The sequence below is a fragment of the Wolffia australiana genome, chromosome 9, assembly GCF_029677425.1.
Source record: "Wolffia australiana isolate 7733 chromosome 9, ASM2967742v1".
Taxonomy (NCBI): domain Eukaryota; kingdom Viridiplantae; phylum Streptophyta; class Magnoliopsida; order Alismatales; family Araceae; genus Wolffia; species Wolffia australiana.
Genome location: NC_135843.1, coordinates 5,055,949 through 5,079,668, shown reverse-complemented (window position 1 = coordinate 5,079,668; position 23,720 = coordinate 5,055,949). Strand labels below are relative to the sequence as shown.

The window sequence follows — 23,720 nt, the reverse complement described above, 5'->3', positions numbered from 1 at the left end:
CAAATAACATGCCATATTTTTAGATTTGAAATCAATTCTCATTTACCTCTCTGAAAATATTTAAATTGAAAGTAGTTCATTGAAGATTTTTTGTTGCTCTAATATCAAGACCAACATTAAATATTAAAAGCCATAAATTATTTTCATAAAGAAATGACATTTATGAAAATAATTACATAAATTATTTTCATATGAGTATTAACAATGGATCACAAGAACTTCTCTGTACCAATTTCAAATAAAACATCATGTTCTTAACTATGGAACACTATTTTAGCTTAACTTAATTAATGAAATTGAAAGTAGTGTAAATAATTTATGCAAGTATCACTCACCTAGTTATAAATAAATTGAAAGAAGTATTCGGAAAAAAATGCTCAAAATGACAGAAATGATAAGCCAAGCCAACCCTCCATGTGAAGGTAATAATATACATTCACCAGCTGTAAAGTTAACAACTACTAGAAAAATAAGCAGACAGTGTGAAAACAGTGAATCAGAAGAAACTGACGCGTTTCTTAGCTGGAGGGGGACCATCAAACTTTGGGTTGTATAATAAATTATTATAGCTATTTTAAATTACCAGCAACCGCCAGTTTTCCTTTTCTCAGATTGCAGAGGCCTAAAAATCACTTTTAAAATATATTAGGCAATATGATAGCGAAACATATTATTTAAGTAATAATAATGACCAGCATATAAATAAATATCAATTGATAAGGAAAAAGAGGGTTGCGTGTTGTGTTTTTACCTAGGATTTGTATAAAAATGTACCAGATTGGCATTTAGTGATGGAATGTGGACAAAAAAGTAGACGCAATATCTCTGACCGTCTGTATTTTTTAAAAAATATTTTTCATAAATACACGAAGAAATAAGGTAATTAATTTTATTTTGATTCAACAAGGGGGCCTTAAGAGACCGGCCCAAAATAAATTATATTTTTTTCTAAATATTTTTGATAAACCGATTAATAATACTCTCCAAAAAATATGCAGGAAGAAGGTAACTACGAAAAATTCTAATTAAAAAAAAAATTAAAACTTGACGAGATCTTCATTTAGTAGTGATTGTGGGACCTGAAAGTGGGTCCTAGAAAACTCAGATGAACTGTTGTTCTCTGACTTGGAATCAGAAAGAAAAAGTTGTTTCTTGAAGATCGTCTCCTCCTTTGATCATTCAGATCTCAGGAAAAGTAGCGTTTCCTTGATTACTTTTTCTTATTTTCCTTTTCAATCTTCGATCTTCAATCTTCAATCTTTGATCTTGGAGTGGACGCTAGTTTTGGAGATCTGATTCCTCCTCAGAGAGCTTTCTGGTGAGTTTGGTTGCAACTCTTGATTTTCCTTTTTGTTGTTTGAAGCATGCCATCATCAGATTACTCTTTGATTGTCACCATTGGGCTTTAATGAATGAAATATCTATAAAAAACGATTATTTAGGATGATTTTGATCATCGGTGTTCATTTTCAGACGGAATATTTATTCTTTAATGAATTAAAGATAGATAAAAAACGATTATTCAGGATGATTTTGATCGTCGGTGTTCATTTTCAGATGGAATATCTATTCTTTAATGATTTGAAGATAGATTAAAAAACGATTATTCAGGATGATTTTGATCATCGTTGTTCATTTTCAGATGGAATATATATTCTTTAATGAATTAAAGATAGATAAAAAACGATTATTCAGGATGATTTTGATCGTCGGTGTTCATTTTCAGATGGAATTTCTGTTCTTTAATGATTTGAAGATAGATAAAAAACGATTATTCAGGATGATTTTGATCATCGGTGTTCATTTTCAGAAAGAAAATCTGTTGTTTTTAATCTTCAGCTGAGATGCGGAGAGATTAGAGCAGAGTTGTTACTTGTTTGTTCGTTTTATTGATCTTATTTCTTTAATATTTACTTTCAACAATTTAATTTCAATTGATTCTCAAGCTTAACTTAAATTCCATAATTACGGAATTTTTTTCTTCTTAGATTTTTCAGCAACTACTGCCAAGTTTTACCAATTCATCTGATTATTATATCTGGGAATGGCTAATTCTTTGTTTATGAGAGAATATCTAAAACATAATTCAGTGTAGATCCTTCGTCTTTTTTCTTTTTTTTATTAAATTAAAATTCTCTCTTGCCGGATCACTCGAAAACAGAATTTATGGATCATAAATGGAATTTCTACAATTATTTTAGTTGCCTTAATATTTGTCATGGTCTCTTGCTTAATGATACTGACAGTACCATAGAAATTTCTTTAGATTACACCACAATGTTTTATATTAATTCCGGATTTTAGCTATCTATATGAACTGTATAATGATCCAGAAAATTTCACATCTTCTTTGTTTAAATGCAACAAAAAATTTTCTATTTTTGTTTATCATTAACATATTTTAAATTTATTTTTTGTGTCTCAGGTAGTCAGTATACAAGAAAAAATGACAGGAGAAACAAAAGAAGATGTTCATTCCCTGGTATGCCCTGATATCATTTCTGGTGAAGAAGAAGAAGAAGAAAATCCCCAAAAAATAGATTATGATAAAATTTCAAGTTCACAAAAGTTGGACATTGGAGAAAATGGAAGGGTGCTTCCTCATTATCTCAGGTCATCTGGGCCATCCTGCCATGATTACTGTAAGTATGGAATTAAGCATGATCTTGAGCCTAAGAGAGAATTCCACTTCACTTCTCCACATTTAACCATCAATAGGAGGACAGCACCCAATGGAGAAAACTCCAAGAACAGTCCCTCTCAGGCAAAGAGGGAAATTTCATCAAAATTAAATAAAAACAGAGGATTTCATCAACAATCTTCTGTGGAGTATGGTGAATCTTCTTCTACTAGAGAGAGGATGTCTTTGGTGAAAACAGGATATCTCAAAACTATTAATGAGGAGCATATATTCAAGGAAAAATACTCAATTGAGGTTCATACTACAGTGGATTATAAGTCTAGTGTTTGTGTTTCCAAGAAATATTCAAGGCCAAAAATCCTAGTGAAGGTTCCCAGCCTCAAGAGAGTCAGCTCAACAGGAAGAACCAGAAGATTAGACAAAACTAGAACCCTAACTTCCAATGAACATATTTTAAGAAAACCCTCTGACAAAGGAGCCATTCTTGTGGAAAATCCTTCTTCTCCTACTCCACTTAGTGACTCATCTTTGAAGAAACCCAGTTCTTCTCCCTCTTTACGCCCTTTGCAAAAGGATAAGACAAGAGCTTTAAAAAAGAACCCATCTCTGAAAAATAGAGTCTTTAATTCCTACTTAAAGAGGGATATAGAATCAACCAAGGTTCAGACAAGCAGAGGAGATGAGCTTTCCAATATTGGCAAGTCAAAGCCACAAGGGGACAGCAAGATGACAAAACTGAGACCAAGCCTGGGTCTTCTTCAAAAGTCAACTTCGGGTTCGAAGACTGAGTCTGGGAAAGACGGCGAGTCAGCGGATGAGACGAAGAGAAGGACAAGACTGCAGTCAAGTTATGCAACACCTAAAGTGCCCTCTCCCAAAGAGAATGTGAAGGGAAGAACAAGAGAGAAAGAAATCCCAGTAATTGAGAGATCAAGATCTATAAAGGACAAGGTCAAGGGCAAGGGTTTGTCTTCAATCCCAAGCAAAAGGGCCCCAAAAGTCAACTCTGGGGGAACAAACCCATCTGCCAAAATGTTGACTTTTAGGGCTGGGAAGACGGTCAACACGAGCCCGTCTAACGAGGAAACTCCCAAGATACTCAAATTCAGGCAAGCCAAGAGAGTTTATGCTGGCCTTGGTGACGCGAGGAGGTGGAGCTTCAAGAGGAAAGAGTCCTTCAAGGGGCAGTCTAGCCGCCAACCGTCCATCGGGAATTTAAAGGTGGTCTTGCGGCCTCTGGATATCAAAGATAAGAAGGAAAATCAGAGCCTTCTCAACGAAGTCATCGAGTTGACCGCAAACAAGCTCGCAGAGACGAGCAAGAGCAAGGTCAAAGCACTGGTTGGAGCCTTTGAAAGTGTGATATCTCGCCGATAAGGCGGTCCTGCCGCCGCACTGGTGTGATCAGTGGCTTTGCAAAGAGGTATTTTGATCAAAGTGGGATTGGAAAACATTGTTACCGCAAGTTTTGTCGTCGAGGATATTTAAATCTTGTGAATTTCTGTATACATTTATGTATGCATCTGTAAATGGAAATAATGCAACATTCATGACGATCTGCATTTGTATTCCTTTCTTTGTTTTACAGAAGCTAGTTTCATTAAAATGTGATTTTTGAAGTGATTTGTAACCATATACTATATTCACCAGTTTATTCAGAGCTAGTGGATGGCACAAACTTCAGACCCCATAACAGGGTATTTCTGCCATTTTAATCGACCGGTTGTATTTATTATTTACCTTCTTGAATGCACCCTGCCCTTTAGCAGAGCAACCGGGAAGAAAATAATTAATCAGAATTTTGAGTTACAGTTCCTCAATACATCCACCTACATCGACCGTTCAGCGATCCCCTGTCATTCTTGTGAACTAGCGGATGATACACTACCCAAAACCCCAAATAGGGGTATTTTGGTCATTTACATCACCTGGAGTATTTTGTTCTTCCCCTTCGAACGATGGCAGGCCTCCCAATCAAAGAGAAACCAATAATAAAATTAATCAAAGCTTGAGTTATGGTTCCTCTACCCGAACCTCAACGCATAGCCTACCTCTCGACATCCAACTAAATCTCCACCCAACCCAGCCGCTAAGCGACGTGCAATTGCCTCACCAGATCTTCAAACAGATTTCCCTCAATCAATTCTTCCCTCCAATATATCAATTATCTCTTCTTCCCTCTCACATCAGCCCTTGTCTTCAAAGGAACACAAGTTATCATATCACTGGGTGCATTTGAAACTATGATGCTTCTCAGTTATGATCAGTCCCTTCCACGGGGCTTTCATAGAAATGGCATCGGAACTGTTTCTTGAGAAATATAATACTATTCATCAATCTAATATTAAGATAGTGATTGATGCAAACAGGAAGATGCATCCTTCTGATAGGATTCCCCAGTCCCTTGTTGGGGGCATTCTTGTCATTTTACCATGTTTCCTTTAAATAGCACAGCCCTCCTTCTAGGACAGACTGGAAGCTGTTTCTTAAGTGACTGTTGGTTTTCCCTCCCCTCTCGTCTCTTCTTATATCCATGATCCGTCTCCCTCTACGATCCCCGTCCTCGTGATCGTCTCTACCTCACCGTGTCTTCAGGCGGCTCGTCCTCGGCCGGTCCCTACCCCTTCTGCTCGGCCTCTTCCCGACCATTTCCATTCTTCCCTTCCTTCCCGGGAACCTCTCTCTGTCTCTCCCTCTCACCTGTCTTGTACACTCATCTATCGATTCGATCCCGACTCAGGATCGTATCACCTTCGAACGCTCCTCTTCTCATGAATAGAATTTCCACAATATCCTTTATTGCTCAAAGAAGGAATTTTCATAAAGGTACTTTAAAGCTTTAGAATTTGTAACTACATTTTAAGAAAAGAAATAAATAAAGATGCACATGCAGAAGATTCTTCCTAAGAATGCAATCCATGACATTGCTTGAATCTCACATTTATGATTCAATTATTTTCGTACAAATGTTCATAACATTCTCATGAAAATAACCATAACATTCACATTTAAGATTCTTCCTAAGAATGCAATCCATGACATTGCTTGAATCTCACATTTTATGATTCAATTATTGACGTACAAATGTTCATAACATTCTCATGAAAATAACCATACATGTTGCCAGGGAAAGAATCCCCATAGAGTAACTGTTTGACCTGACAGGTCAGATCAGCAGAAAGCTGAATATGAAAAAATGGATAGTAAAAAAAAAAAATGCGTACAAATTTTGCATCAAAAATAGCACAGACATGTGTAAGGAGATGGGTAGAGATATTCCCATTCTTTACTCTGATCCTGGCCGCCAAAATTGGGCAGACCGCAAATCTGGATCAGAGGACACTGTCACCCCCTTTTTCTCTTCAGCACTCCAGAAGAATCTCTTCTGGGTCAAAGCTAGAGAGAGAGAGAGAGGAAGGCCTGGAAGCTTCCTGTTTTGCCACGGCTAGAGAGAGAAAGGGAGAGGAGCGGCAGTTTTTTGAACCTTTGTTTTTTTTCTTCATTTTTGTTCGGGGGGCTTGAAGATGTGGCAAGTACGGATGAATTCATTGGTGTAGTTGACGTGCTTCGTCCAAAAGGGCCGAAGATGGCTGAATCCAATATCAAGCCACGGCTTGCCCGGGCCGTTATAATGGATCACGGCGGCTTGGCGCAATCGGCTCATATCAGTCTTCTCTTGGTAGCCCAGTCCCAACATGTGCCAAGACGGGTCGATGGGATGAACATGTCCTCTGAATGCTATAAGTGCCGGTGGCAATGTCCCCAGCTTCCATAAAGACAGATTTGACCTCAGATTCTGCCGCAAGTAAAACCCAGAAATAAGTTCTCCTTCTAGTAAAATAAATGAATAAAAAACCCGTTATTTTGTAAACCCGTATGTGCAGAAAAGGTATGTTTCGGGAATATGTGTACAGAAGGAAACCTAGAAATAAACATACTTTTTCGCAAATGAAATCGGTATGCTTACCTCATTTACACCCAGGAATGGTAGGTTTGGGTGAAAGGTGGGTGATGAAAAGGAAATCCGTGAATAAATACATTTTTTTGTTAAACGAATACTAGTCCTTAATTTTATGTCATTTAGCTAGAGGTTGAAAGTTTGGCTGATATTGGTGCAAAAGAGAAGTCACAAAAAGAATAAGCAAGAAATGAGACGTTAGGCTGATATTGGTGCAGAAGAAAACCTTATATACATACTTTTTCTACTAAAAAAAAGGAAGAAGTTCCATATTTCATTACCTCGTTCAGCCAGAAATGATAGGTTTGGCTGATATTTGTGCGCCTCCAAGCCTCTAGGTCAAAAATGTTCATCCCATATGCCCAAGCGCAGTCATTTGGATCCAAATGATGGGATATGAGCGGGTGGGAGAAGTTGAAATAATTTCTGAAGCGCTTTGACATCACCCAGCTGTCTTCGCCTTTGCAGGTCTCCACAGCTCCGTTGACTTTTCCCATGAGGTCAACGTCCCACAGAGGGGACAGATCTCGCTGGATGACCACATCATCGTCGAGAAATACCACCTTATTTAGGTTTGGATACAACTGTCGAATATAAAAATTTCAGTCAACAATAAAAAGGGAATTTCATTTAATATGATTAATGAAAAAAATGGGAGGGGGACAATTTTTTATATTAAGGATAATTTCAAAGGGATCTCACAGTTGAAGAAAGGGAAAATTATGATGAAGACGGATTGAACTTTCAAAAATATGAGCATTTGAAAAGAGATGATGATGATGGATAAACATAGAAAAGAAATTGACCACTTGACATAGAGATAAAGAGGGAAAGCTCCACTTTTTCTACTTGGATCAGGTTTATATACAGCAGTTAAAATTATCTAGAACAAAAACTGAGGCCAATAAAAAGAAGAAGTCGCATAAGTCACGTTAGTTCGGCCTCAAGTTTAGTGAGAAAATGGGGGATAATGTTCAAAGGCATAAGATCAAGGTGGAAGGAATGGTCTGTAAGAAATTGATCAACATGAGCTCATACATCTTGATTGCTAAACATAAGCTCACGGCTACACAATCTCCTCTTTTTATGTAATTTCCTCTCCTAAATCAGCTTTAGTTTTCATTTTAGAAAGACTGAGGAAAGAATAAAATAATAATTTTGAAATAAAAATTCAAAGAAAACGAGCACAAGTGATAACTATTTTTTTATGAACGTATATAAGAGAGAAAAATCAGCAAAGAGTTTTCGAAAGGAAAATAAATATGGTCAATAACACGATCAACTGTCAATGGATTTTCCAAAAAAATTTTAGTTCTTACCCTTTTTTTGTTCTTAGCTAAACAAGCGAAAGCAGAAAACCAGAAAACTCGAGAAACTTACCTCTGGAAGGTACATCCGGAGATGATTGAGTATGGAAATATACTTTGGACTCGTGGCTTGGAGCTTTGCAGAAAACACCCGTGGGCTTTCGCTGGCATTGACTTTCCAAGAATTATGTCCATGGTAATGATCCCTGACGGCATGGTGCCCTTCAATGGCCCCCAGAATTGGAACTCTCTCTCTAGTCAACCACCCCAGCTGGTGCACCCCTTTGACCTCCACCATCGCTGGCGTCAACGGGTTAAGTGCGAACCATGCATGCATGCCAGAATACGTCTTCTTGTCAGTGATGATGTGAAAGACAATTCTCTCCGGCCGGAGAGAAGAGCTGACAACCGATGACACCACAACAGCAGCGGCAAGGATATTGTCGGTGGAAAGGACGAAATGGCGGAAGGTGTTGTCGGAGAGAACAGAGAGCAGCTCCGGCGGGGGCAGCTGTCGACGGGCATTGGCATTGGTGGAGTACTCATCGACGAGGAGCAAAGACAGGCAGTGTATCCCCCTAGGGATGGATATGGCAGCATAGTGCTTGTTCAGCTGCTCCTCCAGCTTTGACTTTTTCAACTCTGCTTCCAGCTTCTCCACCTATGGTTTCCGCAGAAGTATATCATGGTTAGAAAAATCGCCAGCTTGGGTTTAACGAGGAAAAAAATGGAGAGAGGACGTTTTCGGATGTTTATGATAATCTTTAAGAGGCATGAGTCCTAGAGAAATTATGATGAATATGGAGTTAAGTTCAAAGAACATGTAGCACAATAATAAGTTCTTCCTAAATGAGAATTCCATAAAAAGAGGAACGGATTCTGGAATGACCGGAGTGAGTTTAGTGGGAAATATTTGGGGGTGGCTGTGAATTTTCTGGATTTTTCGGACAATGTTCAAGGACAAGAGGCCAAAGAGAAATTACGATGAAGACTTGTTCTCTATCACATAAATAACGATACAAAGCCGCCAGACAGTGAGTCAGAAAATTGGGACGATTTCCAGGAAACAGGGAATGGGATGGTTAAGCAAAGAAACAAATTATAATGGAGTTTTTTTTCTTCCAGTTAGAGACTCCGAAGGTTCCTAATTTCAAACGTTCAGGGAAGAAAATATAAATTTATAATTATAATCCAGATGGAAGAAGCAATTTGGAGAGTTTATACCGCCGCCTTTAGCATGACGGCGAATGTACTGGCATCATACTTCTTGCTCTTCAGCTCTACAAGAAACTCGGAGAATGAGTTGGGCAGATTTATTGATTCTGGAAATTCTTCTGAGTTTGCTCGTTCGAGCATTTTGTATAGTTCCTTCACAAGCCTCTGTTAGAGCAAAAGATAGTGATGTCAGTAAACAAGGGGGAACATATAAATATTAAACAGCTTAATAAGTAACAAAACCCACCACTGAATCATCATGTCTAGATAGAAATCTCGGCCCAAGCCGCCTTCCCAAACAACCTGAAAGAAATTAACCAGCTGGCTTAAATCATCAAAAAAAAAATTACATCCTCGTTTTTTTTCATGAAAGGGCATTTTTTGGATAGAAAGATAGTAGGATATAGTCAAAACCAGTAGGATAAACAGTATTTTCGATACGCATCGACTTACCATGAAAATGCAAATTTTAGCGTCAGATTTTTTCAGAAAAGCGAAGAAATAGACCCGAAAAAAAGGAATCCAAAGGAAGACAAAAATCTTAAACAATCACCCATTCAACCAAGAAATGGAGGTATATCAGGAAAGAAATAAAACAGATTATAAGTTCCAAGTATTGGCTTAAAATTTAGAAGGATGAAAGAGAGACAAAATGACGGAATTCTCGCCGACAAGAGAAAAAAATATTAAAAACCAAGATAATGCTTGAGAAGTGATCGCAGAACATTCAATCCGGAAAGATCTAAACCCCTTCGGAAGAAATTTCGGGACGGAGAGAAAAATCAATATAAAAAAGAGCGAAAAAGAATCCAACAATCAATAACAATGCTTAAACATTCGACAAACAGCAAAGAAGAGAGAATCACCCAAAGATGTGCATTGATTGACGCCCTCGAGCGTCACAACGGCGGTGAGGATGAACACGAACGGCAAGAGAAGAGCGAGGGCGAGGATGAGATGGAGGATTGTGCGGTAGGAGATGACGGGGGCCGCCGACCGGGCCTTCATCAATTTCAGCACTGCATTGCTACTCGATATCGTCACTGTTCTTGTCCCCGGCGAGAACTGAATTCGCATCCCACTCGCGCAATTCGTTACATGGGATCGACACCCGCCAGATCTGGAGAGGAGAAAATCGCTCCGACCAATTCAATTTCTAGAACAGCGATCCGATCGAGCATTGTTCGAGCTTGTAAATCCTCGATCTGGACTGGAATTGACGCCTCCGATCTACTTCTCCCCCCTTCCAATCTCGCCTCTTCTCCACTGTTTGATTCCTGCTCAAACAGAAAATACAGAGAGAGAGAGAGAGAGAGAGATTGAACCAAATATAAAGAAACAATCTAAGAAAGAGAGATAGAGATAGATATATAGATAGAGAGAGAGATATTGGAAATATTATAAAGAAAAAAATGAAGAAAGAGAGATAAATAGAGAGAGAGAGAGAGATCGGAACTAATATAAAGAAATAAACTAAGAAAGAGAGATAAATTGAGAGATGTAGAGATAGAGAGATTGGAACTAATATGAAGACTGAAGAAACAAATTAAGAAAGAGATTATTAGAGAGAGATTGGAACTAATATAGAGAAACTAAGAAAGAGAGATAAATAGATAGAGATGTAGAGATAGAGAGAGATTGGAACTAATATAGAGAAACTAAGAAAGAGAGATAAATATATAGATAGATGTAGAGATAAAGAGAGATTGGACCTAAGATAAAGAAACGAACTAAGAGAGAGAGAGATAGAGATAGAGAGAGATATTGATATTAATATAAAGAAGTAAACTAAGAAGGGGAGAGAGAGAGAGAGAGATAGAGAGAGTTTGAGACTGTATAAAGAAAATAAACTAAGAAAGAGAGATAGAGATAGAGAGAGATTGAAATTAATATAATAAAATAATCTAAGAAAGAGAGATAGAGATAGTGATAGAGATAGAGATAGAGAGATGCGAAACTATATATAAAACGTAAAAAAGACGAGTACGCGGTAACGGATACGGTACGAATCCGAGTTGGCACCGATTCAACGAGTTGGCACCGGTACGAATCCGAGAGGCCACGTGGACGCATCGGAGCCGTCGATGCCAACGTTTGTTGACCGATTAAGTTTCCCGATTTTCGCGACGTCGCAGGTAAATTTTTTTAATTCCAATCATCTTAATATTATTGTAATTCCAATAACTCGGCTTTTTCTAATTCAATCGAAAAAGCGACGTGGACGCAACCGAACCGTCGATAAATAACGCGTGATTACCCGTAATTTTCCGACGTCATATCCCAATTAATTTCGCAATCAGTCCTTATAAATTGCTTTTGTAGCCACGTGTACTTTTATGGATAGATTTAATTATTCCCACATGGAAGGTTATGGGACCAGACGCTTCCACCGACAATAATCTAGAGAGAGAGATACTTCATACTTCATCTCATGGTTTTCATTATATAATATCACATGGAAATCAAACTGAAATTAATGACTAGGAGCAAATTATGTAGAGAGAGAGATGGTCAGACGAATCTCCGGTTCAGCGTTTATGACCAGGAGGACCTAATCTAGAGATACTTCATACTTCATCCCATGGTTTTCATTACATAATATCCTAAGAAAATTGAACTGAAATTAATGACTAGGAGCAAATTATGTAGAGAGAGAGATAGTCAGACGGATCTCCAATTCATTGTTAATGACCAGGAGGAACTAATATAGAGATACTTCATACTTCATCCCATTGCTTTCATTACATAATATCCTAAGAAAATTGAACTGAAATTAATGACTGGGAGAAATAATGTAGAGAGAGAGAGAGAGAAGGTCAGATGAATCTCCAATTCATTGTTTATGACCAGGAGGAACTAATCTAGAGAGAGAAATAGTCAAACGAGCCAACGAGCCATCGCCATCTCATTGTTATGATTAAAATAATCAGAAAGGACAGCTGAATTAAAAATTATTCTAGAGAGAGAGATGGTCAAACGAATGCGCCTTTGAGAGATATAACCAGGAGAAATTAGAGTAGAGAGAGAGATGGTCAAACGAATGTCAAAGAGAAACTTCACCAACTCATTACTTGGATATTACTTGTAGAAAATGCAAGTTGAATAAAAAAAACTATGCCCAGGAGATATTAATTTAGAGAGAGAAAAGGTCAACAGAGAGACAAAGGCAAGTGGGAAAGCATTAGATAATCCCACATCAGAGGTTCTCATAAACGATCCAAGCAAAGTGCTAATTTTTTTTAATTAAAGACAGTTAAATGCAGGGTGGAGAAGATTAGACGTACGTGTCAATGAGAGATTTTCTCATCTCGTCGACGATGGCACTTGGCTGGGCCTCTCGTAGCTTGAACACGCTCTCGATGACGGAGAGCTCGGTCGCGGTCGTGTCGGACCCGCAGAAGGCAGTCCAGTCGTTGACGGTCAGCCCGGCGGCGATCACCTCGCTGCCGCGGTTCACCGTGCCCGCCACGAGCGGGACCTGCAGCAGCGTCGACAGCTCGTCCAGATCTTCAATGCTGGTATGTGGGTGGACCTGCCATGCCAATTTACAATTAGGTCAACGGCCTTTGAATCCATGGATTCTATTCTTGTTTCTCTCTCTAGAAATGGAGTGTGTCAGGATTCCAATCCGGGTTTCATAGAATCTGATCTCTCTCTCTAGAAATGGACTGCCTCAAGATTTTTTTCTAGCTAGGATTGGATGACGATCAGGGTTTCATAGAATCTGATTTCTCTCTCTAGAAATGGACTGCCTCAGGATTTCTTTCTAGCAAGCAATGGATGTCAATCAGAGTTTCATAGAATCTGATCTCTCGCTCTCTAGAAATGGACTGCGCCAGGATTCCTTTATAGCTAGCATTGGATGCCAATCAGGGTTTTAGAGAATCTGATCTCTCTCTCTAGAAATGGACTGCCTCGGGATTCCTTTCTAGCTAAGATTGGATGCTGATCAGGGTTTCCTAGAATCTGACTTCTCTCTCTAGAAATGGACTGCGCCAGGATTTCTTTCTAGCAAGCAATGGATGTCAATCAGAGTTTCATAGAATCTGATCTCTCGCTCTCTAGAAATGGACTGCGCCAGGATTCCTTTATAGCTAGCATTGGATGCCAATCAGGGTTTTAGAGAATCTGATCTCTCTCTCTCTAGAAATGGACTGCCTCGGGATTCCTTTCTAGCTAAGATTGGATGCTGATCAGGGTTTCCTAGAATCTGACTTCTCTCTCTAGAAATGGACTGCGCCAGGATTTCTTTCTAGCAAGCAATGGATGTCAATCAGAGTTTCATAGAATCTGATCTCTCGCTCTCTAGAAATGGACTGCGCCAGGATTCCTTTATAGCTAGCATTGGATGCCAATCAGGGTTTTAGAGAATCTGATCTCTCTCTCTAGAAATGGACTGCCTCAGATTCCTTTCTAGCTAAGATTGGATGCTGATCAGGGTTTCCTAGAATCTGACTTCTCTCTCTAGAAATGGACTGCGCCAGGATTTCTTTCTAGCAAGCAATGGATGTCAATCAGAGTTTCATAGAATCTGATCTCTCTCTCTCTAGAAATGGACTGCGCCAGGATTCCTTTATAGCTAGCATTGGATGCCAATCAGGGTTTTAGAGAATCTGATCTCTCTCTCTCTAGAAATGGACTGCCTCGGGATTCCTTTCTAGCTAAGATTGGATGCTGATCAGGGTTTCCTAGAATCTGACTTCTCTCTCTAGAAATGGACTGCGCCAGGATTTCTTTCTAGCAAGCAATGGATGTCAATCAGAGTTTCATAGAATCTGATCTCTCTCTCTCTAGAAATGGACTGCGCCAGGATTCCTTTATAGCTAGCATTGGATGCCAATCAGGGTTTTAGAGAATCTGATCTCTCTCTCTCTAGAAATGGACTGCCTCGGGATTCCTTTCTAGCTAAGATTGGATGCCAATCAGGCTTTCATGGAATCCCCCAAAGGAGATAGAATCTGATCTCTCTCTCTAGAAATGGGATGCGTCAGGATACTTTCGAGAAAGAGATGCATATATAAGATTGGATGGCGTCAGGTTCAATGGAATCCCTTACGGAATTAGATTCTGATTTCTCTCCCAAGGATAGAGAAGATAAAGAATGCATCTCTCTAGGATTTAGTGGCAAAGATCCATAAAGTCCGTCAAAAGATTATATTCTGGTTTATCTCTCTACAAATCGACTGCTTTAGGATTCCTTCAATATGGAGAAGATATAGCATGCACCTCTCTAGGATTTAATGGCACCAGGGTTCAATGGAAGCCCTAGAGGAAAAGATTAGATTCTAGTTTCTCTCTCTAAAACTGTTTGCATCAGGATTCTTTTAAGAATATGGTATGCAAATGTCTCTCAAGGATAGGATGACAATCAGCGTTTCATGCAATCCCATGGGATCAGATTATGGTTTCTCTCTCTAGAAATGGATAGCCCCAGGATTCTTTCAAGAAAGAGAAGGTACAACAGCGGATTTGACATGCATCTCTCAAGAGATAGACTGCATCAGGATTAATTAAAGGGTAATGAAACAAAAGCGTATTGATTCTGTATCTCTCTAGAAAAGGAACTAGAGCGGGGTTTCTAAAATCAAAAAGACAGCATAGCGGCTTTTGTCTGGCTATAGTGGGAATATGAAGATAAGGTTCCAGGTTTCTCTATCTAGGATTTGAGAAGGTTCAAGGCCAGTTGAAAAGAGAGAGAAAGATACAATGCTTATCTTATATCTTTCACTAAATTTGAATATCATTAGGATCTGGGCTTCGCAAAGAATGAAAAGATCATTAAAGATGCAATAGCTCGGTGATCAATGGTCGAAAAAAGTGACTTAAAAGAGATTAATCTAGGTTTAGGGTTCATCATTGAACTTACCAGGCCGCCCCTGTTGGAGATCACACAGTAGCTCCCAACAAGAATGTTGCCGGCGATCGTCTGCCTGAACACCTCCACTCCTAGAACGTCCGCGATTAAGTCTTCAGTTTCCTATATTAGGAATAACACCAATTTTATATAAATATAAGTAGGAAAATAATGATTTCAGAAAATTTATAGTGTATCTACTCTCTGAAACAAGAAACAACGTATTAGATTTTTTATTTATCCTTTAACACAATTGGCATATGACAGGCCCGGCGTTTGTTCACATAGGCATGAGTTCCAGTAAGATGAGTGTCTCCTTAAATGCTTGCCATGCAGGCCGTAAGATCAGTTGGTCCAAAAATAAAAAGAAAATACAATACAACATCGTTAAAAAATGTGAAAATTTGAAAAGCAGCAGTACCCGATCAAGATCAGTGTGAGCGAGGGCAACGTGGTCATTGCATGCAATGCAATTGCCTAGCGCAGAAAGTCTTTCATCAATACGTTGTACGACAACTTGGTCGGGTAGGCTGTTCCTCAGATGTTGAAGCTCTGATGAAGAAATTAAAAAATATAATTAATAAAAAATAAAAGTGAAACCAGAAGATAATCATTCAAAATTAATCATTATTCAATGATACGCCAATTGTCCAATGGTCGTTGTCGAGCGTAGCCCAGCGGTTGGACCGAATCAGCCGATCAGAGTATTTGAAATGATCTTAGTTTGATCCTTTTGATTCTTCTCTTCCTAGTAAACTGATGGGGAACCTAAAGCAATAGGTTGGATACTATATATATCAGACTTATAAACATAAGGCGCGACTTAGGAATATGTAGGTTTCTCTCGCTTCTTCATAAAGATAAGAATAAATATTTGAAACGAAGCAAAACCCTGTTTATTCTGTTGAGCTCGGCCAAGTAACTGCCTATGCAAACTTTGAACATGCGACTCAAGGAATGACTTCAGGAAACCTCAAAAATTGCAGAACTTAACGGAGAAGTAGGACAAGACTAATATATATCAAGAGACGTCTAGCATTTCTAGGTCGGCATGCCAAAAAATCCAACATTAAAGTTAAGAGAAAACGAAAATTATCAATGAAAAATGCCCCACCTTGGTCTGTGGTGGTGTGGGGCAAGAGCAATCCATTTTTGTTCCCTGTCATTCGACAAAAGAATAACAGTTCAAACATATAAACACAAATTCATTCCCCAGTCTTTAAGAAATACAAACAATCAGAAAATTTGCTAACCAGCACATAAACGACCGATAATTCTTGTGCCTCCAATTGAGGTCTTCACCACCGGAATTACATCGGCGAGTTCCGACTCAAATGCACTAATAACAGAAAGTATAATTAAACTTGCATTGCGAAATGAGAGATAGATAGATAGACAGATGGATAGGCACATGTAAACTAATATAGAACAGCCACAAACCTGTAAAAATTCTCAGACCCTCCGATCCCCACCAAACAGTACGCGTTGGTTAATTTGGAAAACACGCCGATTTCACACGAATTTTCAAACTGGATACCTGAATTCGTCGAGACGAGCGGATAAATAATCCCTAAAAATTAACTTCCTCCACCGCGGTAAAAAAGGACTTACGAGTCGCCATCCTCAAAAACAGAATATAACGCACGTGCAAGAACCTGCTACAAGCACAAATAAGCCAAATTAAACATAAAAGCAGAAAAAAGATAACGTAGAACACGGAGAAATCCCTAGGATTTAGCTAGGGTTTCATCAAAAAAAAGAAAAAAAACGCCGAAAAATAAGGAAAAAAAGAGAATTACGAGTGAGAAACGTTGACAGGGATTACGAGGATTAGCCGATAGCACCGAGTTTGAAGGCTGGCCGATGAACGCGGTCTTCCTCTCCCTTGGATGTTATTTCAAGGGTTTTATACGCTGTCTGGTTTGAAGAAAATATCAAGAATGTGCGTATTTATATATGGACTGGATAAGGATCCAATTATAATTACTACGAAAATGTGGAGTGCGGGCCAAGAAACAGAAAAAACTTGGGCCGGGCTTATTCCAGAAATTATGGGCCCAAATTAGAGTTTTTAAATTCCAGCTGGATTTTAAAGTACCAATAATTAAAATTAATTTTTTTTTCATAAAACCATTAATTTGCTATAGTCCAGAACATAGTTAACCAGAAATTTACATGAGTATTTTTGTCGGGTTATGGGATGGCCAGATCACGTTCGGTGCTCAGTTGCGCTGTCTTTGTGCGGTGCGGTTCGAATTTTTTAAACCCACTTCACGCAGCCCACGGAGCATCGGGCAGACCCTCAGGCAGAGCTGTTGTGCGATTATTGTTTCTCCCTTGATCATTCTCCCTAGAATTCCCGCACGGTTGGGCGCAATTTAAGTTTTACTTGTGTATTAAAAGTATTTTAGAACTTAAGGAGTCATGGAAATTGTACCAATCATAAAAATTAGGCCACTGGCATAGAATTCAGATTAATTTTAATTAGGTTTCATGACATACCCCTACATAAATTTGTAAAATTACTATTAAAACGTTGAATCCGTTGTATATATTTATCGATATTATCATCTAGCTTTAAGCATGGTTGTGTCGTGATTTCTCACCAATGAAATTAGCACTAAGAACATATTTTGTTGCATAACATGCCATTTGCATGAAAATTAAGAAATGTGTCGAAAAATTGATTCAATGCCTAAGTTTAGAGATGATATCATCCATATTTAAGGATGGGTTTGTCGTTATTTCTCACATTAAATATTTACATGTGTATTAAAATATTTAAGCACCAAGGGTACATGGAAATTATAAAATGATGCCACTATAATAGTAATATAATTCATATTAATTTGGTTTTTTATGGCACGGTACATGCCAACCACGTGTTGCATTACGCGAGATAGAATTATCCATTGTAATTCTGCCTATATATATAGAGGTAGAATTCTATACATATTTACACACACACACCATCTGAATGCAATAGAATGTGGGTATTTTTCATATTTCATTTCCCAATCTTCTCTCACTTTGTCCGTACCCTAAAAGAAAACAATGGCTTGATCATTCTCTATATCTCCTCTATTGTTCTCGGTATCTAAAACCTAGTGAAAGCTGATATTTGTCATCTCAGAATGGTATCAAAGCATAAGGGGTTTAGCGAACATTCTGGAGAGATATGATTACTCGTGGGTTACTGAACATTCTCATCGAGACATAACTAATTGGGAGAACGGGATTGCTTAACTGTCATCTTATAAGTTGATTCTGATGGCATTTACACATTCCTTTGTGAAAAGTTGGTAGGCCGAAGCAGGGGATATCTAGGATATGGGAGGGTTGCTACTCTCTGCGCCAACCACAATGGGTTTGTGTGATGCATTTCCAAGCTTCAGCTAGAATAACTGCTGCAAATAATTCCTTTTGGCTCCTCCATTGACAAGTACTACATCTGTTGTTCTCTTTAATCAAATAAATGTTTCCTGAATTATATTACCATTTGATATTGGATACCTTAGTGAGAAATGTATGACAATTGGCTAAACACAAGCACACAAATTATCATCTTTCCTCTTATGGAGCAATACATGTGTTTGAGCTAATACACTGTGAAGCATGGGGACCAAACCCATTGTCAGATCTACATGGCTTTTAATTGTTCTTGGCAATATGTGTCCCTTTTGTCGGATCCACCTTATGAAGCATAAGTTTGAAGTTACTGGTATTATTCATGATTCTTTTAGTATGGTCTAGCATTAGTTCAATATAAAATTCATGAGATTTTGCATTAATAATGGGCATGCATTTATAAACTATGACATTGAGAACCTTTTTAGAGATCAACGCATCGTATGTCAAACTAGGGTTTGCCCGTCCCGATACCGATATCGGATTACGATATCGGGACGGATGGTGTACCGGATACCGAAAATTAAATCTTCAGTATCCATTTTTTTTGATATCCGGATATCGGTTAACAATTGCTACAGTACCGATATCCGGTATCATTATCCTTCTCGATGTCATCATCCGCCTCTGTCTCTCAGGGAGGATGACGATATCGGATATCAGGTGTGGATATCGGATTTCGATATCCAAGTTAGAGAAGATATTTAAAAATATAATAATCCCATAATTCTCAATGGTTAAAATGGATCAACGTGGGCAAGAGGATAATTGGAGAGCTTTTTGATTGATTACGTGGCTCGTTTAATATATACAGCTGAATCTTTTCAATTTCTTCCACATGGGATAACAGGATTCGAAGTTTAACATCAAACCCCGAATCCTTTTTATCCCATATGGAAGAAAATAGAAATTTTCAGCTCTATTTATTGGATGATGTGTTAATATTTTAAATAATCAACATATATACGAGCTTTAAATATAGCGACTTTATATTAAAATATTATTTATTCATTTAAGGTATAACTGCCTCATTTGACATATACGTAGCAAAATTTCTAATTTCTTCCATGTGGGATAACTGGATTTGGAGTTTACATTAAACTTCGAATCCTGTTATCCCATATGGAAGAAAATAAAAATCGTGCACTCTATATATTAACTGAGGTTGAAATACATCAAAAGCATATAACCTTGATGTGCATAAGTCATTGAATGTGATGATAAATTTTATTTTTTCTGTCGATACCGGATACTGATATTCGGATATCGATTCCGATATCCGAATATCGAATTTTGATATCCGGTATCTGATACCCATTCTGTCCTTACCCCCCCCCCCCCCGATATACATCATCGATATCCGTCTAGACCTAAAGGGTGGATATCCACTGATAACACCCTAATTTCTGTCTTTATTTCATGTTATTAGCACAATTTTATGCATTTAAAAAGCTTAAAATGGGGTTGTTATCATATATTTACATGAAAATAGTGTTTCAAGTGATTTCTGATTTTCCCCTAATTTTCTGTTAATTCTATGAATTTTAAAGGATTTATTGAAGCTCAATATAACTATTTTTGAATGAAAATGGAAAATTTAATATTTAATTTCGACATTTATCAGCATGGGGATGAATCAGTGAATTTTCTAGAATTTTCTAGAATTTTTTACGAATTTTTAGGATTTTTCTGAGATTTATTTGAAGAGGAAATGTATTTATTCTAAGGAAAAAATGTATATTTATAAGAAAAAAAGTATTTATATCATTTTCAAACTTTGGAGGGCCTTTTTGCAAAGTTTCGTTGCAAAAAGACCCTGAAAACAGCTCTCGGTCGCCACTGTAGGCATAAAGATGTATTTTAAAATCTTCTAGGGTTTTATTGCAAATAATCTATTAATTTTTAAAATCTTTTAGAAAAAACGGAGGAGGGAGAATACGTGAGGGGGTATATCTATAATTATTTCTAGGCGGCGTCGGATAACAAATATGTATTTCGTAAAGGACTTACATGAAAATTGCAGGCCGATTTCTTGGAGCGACTACGTGGAATCATCACGACCGTCAGATGAAAATCTGACGGCGGCCAGTGATAGAGGCCAGTTGCGGTAAGATGACCGCCCGTGTGACGCATGCGAAGCGCATGCACGGGCGGTGACGTGGCAAACTATTGAAGGGGAGATCGGTGAAGAAACGCACATGGACGTGCGTAACGAAACGTGTGCAAAACGCGCCATTTGAGTTTTCTTTTTTTTTTCTTTCTTATTTTCGCAGGGGGGTACGTGGCGCAATGAGGATGCGCCCGCCTGGAGGAGTTGAAGAGTCGTCGTCCAATAAGCGGACGACACGTCAGCGATCGGGGGAAAAAAATATAATATGAATAAATGATTTAAATCCAATGGTTAATCTTGGTTTAAATTCATTTGTTCATAACTTTTGATCCAAAACTCCGATTGAGACGATTTTTTATGGATTTTCTCGTAATGATCCCCTCTTTCTCTCTGTACAGTTGGATCAGTCAGATCGAGCCTACATTTCTAGATATTAGTGAATTACTAATTAGGGGTAAAATGGTCATATTTTCCATTTTACCTTGGTATAAAAGCCAAATTTCGAGAAGGGGGGATCATTCTTGATGGTGCTCTATCACAGCTGCAAGACAGAGAGGAGCTCTAGCTTGGATCAACTCTGGTACCAGTTTGCTTGTTTGTATTTGAACTTTTAGTGTATTTTGGATGTTGTTTTGATGAAATTTCTTCTTCATTCTTCTTGATCTTGGTATGAACTTCTAAACCGCTAGGCTTGAGCGAAACGTACAAGCCCTTACTGATATTGAGAGGAGAGATTGAGAGATTTACCTAGCTAGTCCGAATGCACATTAGAAAACTAAAAAAAAATTTAATTTTTAGGAGATTAAATTACCCCCATTTTATTTCTGAATTATCAAACTTACAAAAACAACCTAACTCAAATCAAAACTTCCTTCTCAACCTCTCTAATTGACCTCTTTGACCCTTTTATTTGGATCAAAGAAGCCATTTTAGAGCTCCCTATTTCTTCTATTCATCTCATCTCTTCCACCCCGCTTTCTAAACTTCTCTTCTAATTAGGGTGAGTTGATCCTCATTGAAGATCAAATTCACTCTAATTAGGGTTAAACTACCAAGAAGATCATCTAATCGAATTCCTTACTAGCTTCCCTTGGACGACACTCGTACTTATCACTATACATCTTAAGTAGAGTTTTTATAAATTTTATTGCATAAGCCAAAATTTACAACGACAAGGGCTAAAAAACTACATAATTTTTACCCCTATTTTCGGCTTATCATCCACCGATATCCGATATCCGATAACAGAAACCGTTAATTCATTTTACTGTTATATAAGTGATCCAATGACATGAGACACCAAAGACATCTCATGGATGGACGACTACATTTTGACCACGTCTTAGGAGTCTCTAATCACAATATTCAAACAAGTCATAGCCTGGATGTAGTAAGAAGCTCACGGTGATGATTGAGTGGTCAAGACGGGAGCATCTGCCCTCAGTATAAGAGAAGATCGACTCAAGGAAGACGATGTAGCTAAATCCCTAGCCAAGTTCATGAGGATATCAGAAAAGACATTCCCAATGCTCCTCGTTACACACCAATATAAATTGAATATTGGATTAGGGTACGATCAACCATACCCTCAGTCGTTCAGGAATCTCTAACAGATGAAGGATTATACATATATGGTAACTGATAATGGTAAAGGTTCCATGAGAGAGCACGAGAACTACTTTGTATCTTCTAGAGTATGAGATGTAGATTGGCACCCCACAGGCTTGAAAATTAACCTATCGATCGGGTGAAATAGGTCCTTAGTTAATTAATCTATATGTTGATATAGATAATTAATAAGGTTGGTCAATAATTATAATTGGGACACCAAAGTTATTAACTAGAATGATAAAATGACATATAAGTTCACACACATAAGATGATTTGGGCATTCTTGAATATATTTTACTTAATGGATTTTTGAGAAAAAACTTAAGTGAAATATAACTATGGGAAGGGTACCCATTTTAAGCACCCAGGCCAGGAAGAACTGGGAGCGGCCCCCCTTCTACCCTAATTCCTACTCCGTTCAACTAAGGAGATAGTCTTCTTGGTGAGAAATTTTTTGAGATTTTCAATAAGAGTTGGAGAAGAAGTGGAGATTCAAGTGCAATGTGATCGCGTAAATGCTTCTAGATGCCGAGCATGTGAAGGGCCTCAAATGATCTCAGAGTGTGCAAGTCAAGGGTGGAGCAAGTTCCCCAAAAGGTACATATCATGTATGATTTTAAAGATCGATTGTGAATCAATTAAATGCTTTTTCATTCATGGAAAACTTGTTTTCCATGATTGAACCAAGGTACAAAATCCAACATGAATACCAATAAAGATAATTGGGCCATTGAATTTGTTAACTAGGTTGATACGGGGGGCTAGAGGGTCACACCTAAATGGCATTTTGGACGTTGGAAGATTCACTTAAAGTTTGGTTGGTTTATGAATAACACCCACTTTGTATGAATAAGGGAAGGCCTTGAAGTAAATTCTCCAGGCCATAATTTTTCATGGCCCGTCTCCTTTTTCTCCCTTCTCCCCTTGCCTTCTCTATATTCATGATGTGATTGGGATGACATATATGCAATAGTAGAGCATGAATTGGGCTCATCAGGTGAATGAGGAGATTCAACATCTCAGGGATCGCTGGGATACATCTAGAGACCGCTTGAACAGTTCAACACATCTTACTTGAGGATCCAAGAAATTATGGATATAATGTGCCCAGGTGATTTGATAAAACATATTTTAGATGTCTTTTTTATTCTGTAATCTATCTTCCACTCCATGAATCCACTTCATTTCATCTAGATCAAGGCTATATTACCCAAAAATATATTTTTTGTACTCCCAACAAACCACTTTTTGACTCCTACTCTACAAGGTAAAACACCCTTGGATATGATCACTACCTCTTATCCTAAAACATGATTCCAACGAAACCTGGAATTCTGCCCTTTTAGATGTAGGTGTTATGTCCATCTACACCAAAACTAGAGCAACAAGTTGGCTATGAGGGTCCTAGATCTTATGAATGTTGGGTTCTTGAATACGCAAAGGGGATCTAAGTGTTGTCGTTCTCCTAAGAGAAACACACTTATATCCAAATATATTACATTTAAGGAACATAAATTCCATTATTCCAGAGAAGCTCAGGTAGATACCTCCACTTATCCAAGTCCATTGTCATCTTGACTTCCTTATTTATCTCCTCTGGTCTAACTGAATGGTGA

At 38.1% G+C, this 23,720-nt stretch overlaps 3 protein-coding genes across 6 annotated transcripts; 1 reads left to right on the top strand and 2 right to left on the bottom strand.

Moving 5' to 3' along the window:
• Nucleotides 1-1,124: 1,124 nt before the first annotated feature.
• On the top strand, nt 1,125-4,213 carry LOC144707589 (uncharacterized). Its single transcript, XM_078580783.1, has 2 exons — nt 1,125-1,318; nt 2,426-4,213. Exon 2 carries the CDS (start codon nt 2,447-2,449, stop codon nt 4,016-4,018), a length of 1,572 nt encoding a protein of 523 aa, XP_078436909.1. The 5' UTR covers nt 1,125-1,318; nt 2,426-2,446; the 3' UTR covers nt 4,019-4,213.
• A 1,469-nt stretch (nt 4,214-5,682) lies between these two features.
• LOC144707588 (putative galacturonosyltransferase 14) lies at nt 5,683-12,067 on the bottom strand. Its single transcript, XM_078580782.1, has 6 exons — nt 9,988-12,067; nt 9,369-9,424; nt 9,131-9,286; nt 7,980-8,567; nt 6,881-7,183; nt 5,683-6,437 (listed from the first exon to the last, which is right to left on the bottom strand). Exons 1-6 carry the CDS (start codon nt 10,196-10,198, stop codon nt 6,141-6,143), a joined length of 1,611 nt encoding a protein of 536 aa, XP_078436908.1. The 5' UTR covers nt 10,199-12,067; the 3' UTR covers nt 5,683-6,140.
• A 152-nt stretch (nt 12,068-12,219) lies between these two features.
• Nucleotides 12,220-16,923, bottom strand: EIF6A (Translation initiation factor IF6). Of its 4 annotated transcripts, none has more exons than XM_078580785.1 (8): nt 16,775-16,923; nt 16,587-16,633; nt 16,416-16,512; nt 16,229-16,314; nt 16,090-16,134; nt 15,397-15,527; nt 14,988-15,098; nt 12,220-12,653 (listed from the first exon to the last, which is right to left on the bottom strand). In XM_078580785.1, the coding sequence occupies exons 2-8, from the start codon at nt 16,594-16,596 to the stop codon at nt 12,396-12,398; spliced, it is 738 nt and encodes a 245-aa protein (XP_078436911.1). In that variant the 5' UTR covers nt 16,597-16,633; nt 16,775-16,923; the 3' UTR covers nt 12,220-12,395. The 4 variants fall into 4 exon arrangements, with proteins under 4 accessions (XP_078436911.1, XP_078436910.1, XP_078436912.1 ...); XM_078580784.1 differs by having other exon boundaries at nt 16,587-16,630; nt 16,775-16,916; XM_078580786.1 differs by having other exon boundaries at nt 16,801-16,913.
• Between the last annotated feature and the right edge of the window lie 6,797 nt (nt 16,924-23,720).

Excerpts from the sequence above, each read along its gene's own strand:
- LOC144707589 (XM_078580783.1), top strand. The coding sequence starts at position 2,447 with ATGACAGGAGAAACAAAAGAAGATGTTCATTCCCTGGTATGCCCTGAT.
- LOC144707588 (XM_078580782.1), bottom strand. The coding sequence starts at position 10,198 with ATGCGAATTCAGTTCTCGCCGGGGACAAGAACAGTGACGATATCGAGT. Across the intron at positions 9,425-9,987 it reads CAATCAATGCACATCTTTGG|GTTGTTTGGGAAGGCGGCTT; the intron begins GTGATTCTCTCT and ends AATTTCTTTCAG. Across the intron at positions 9,287-9,368 it reads CTAGACATGATGATTCAGTG|AGGCTTGTGAAGGAACTATA; the intron begins GTGGGTTTTGTT and ends TTGCTCTAACAG.
- EIF6A (XM_078580785.1), bottom strand. Across the intron at positions 16,315-16,415 it reads GGGTCTGAGAATTTTTACAG|TGCATTTGAGTCGGAACTCG; the intron begins GTTTGTGGCTGT and ends TTCTGTTATTAG. Across the intron at positions 16,135-16,228 it reads TATCGGTCGTTTATGTGCTG|GGAACAAAAATGGATTGCTC; the intron begins GTTAGCAAATTT and ends GTCGAATGACAG.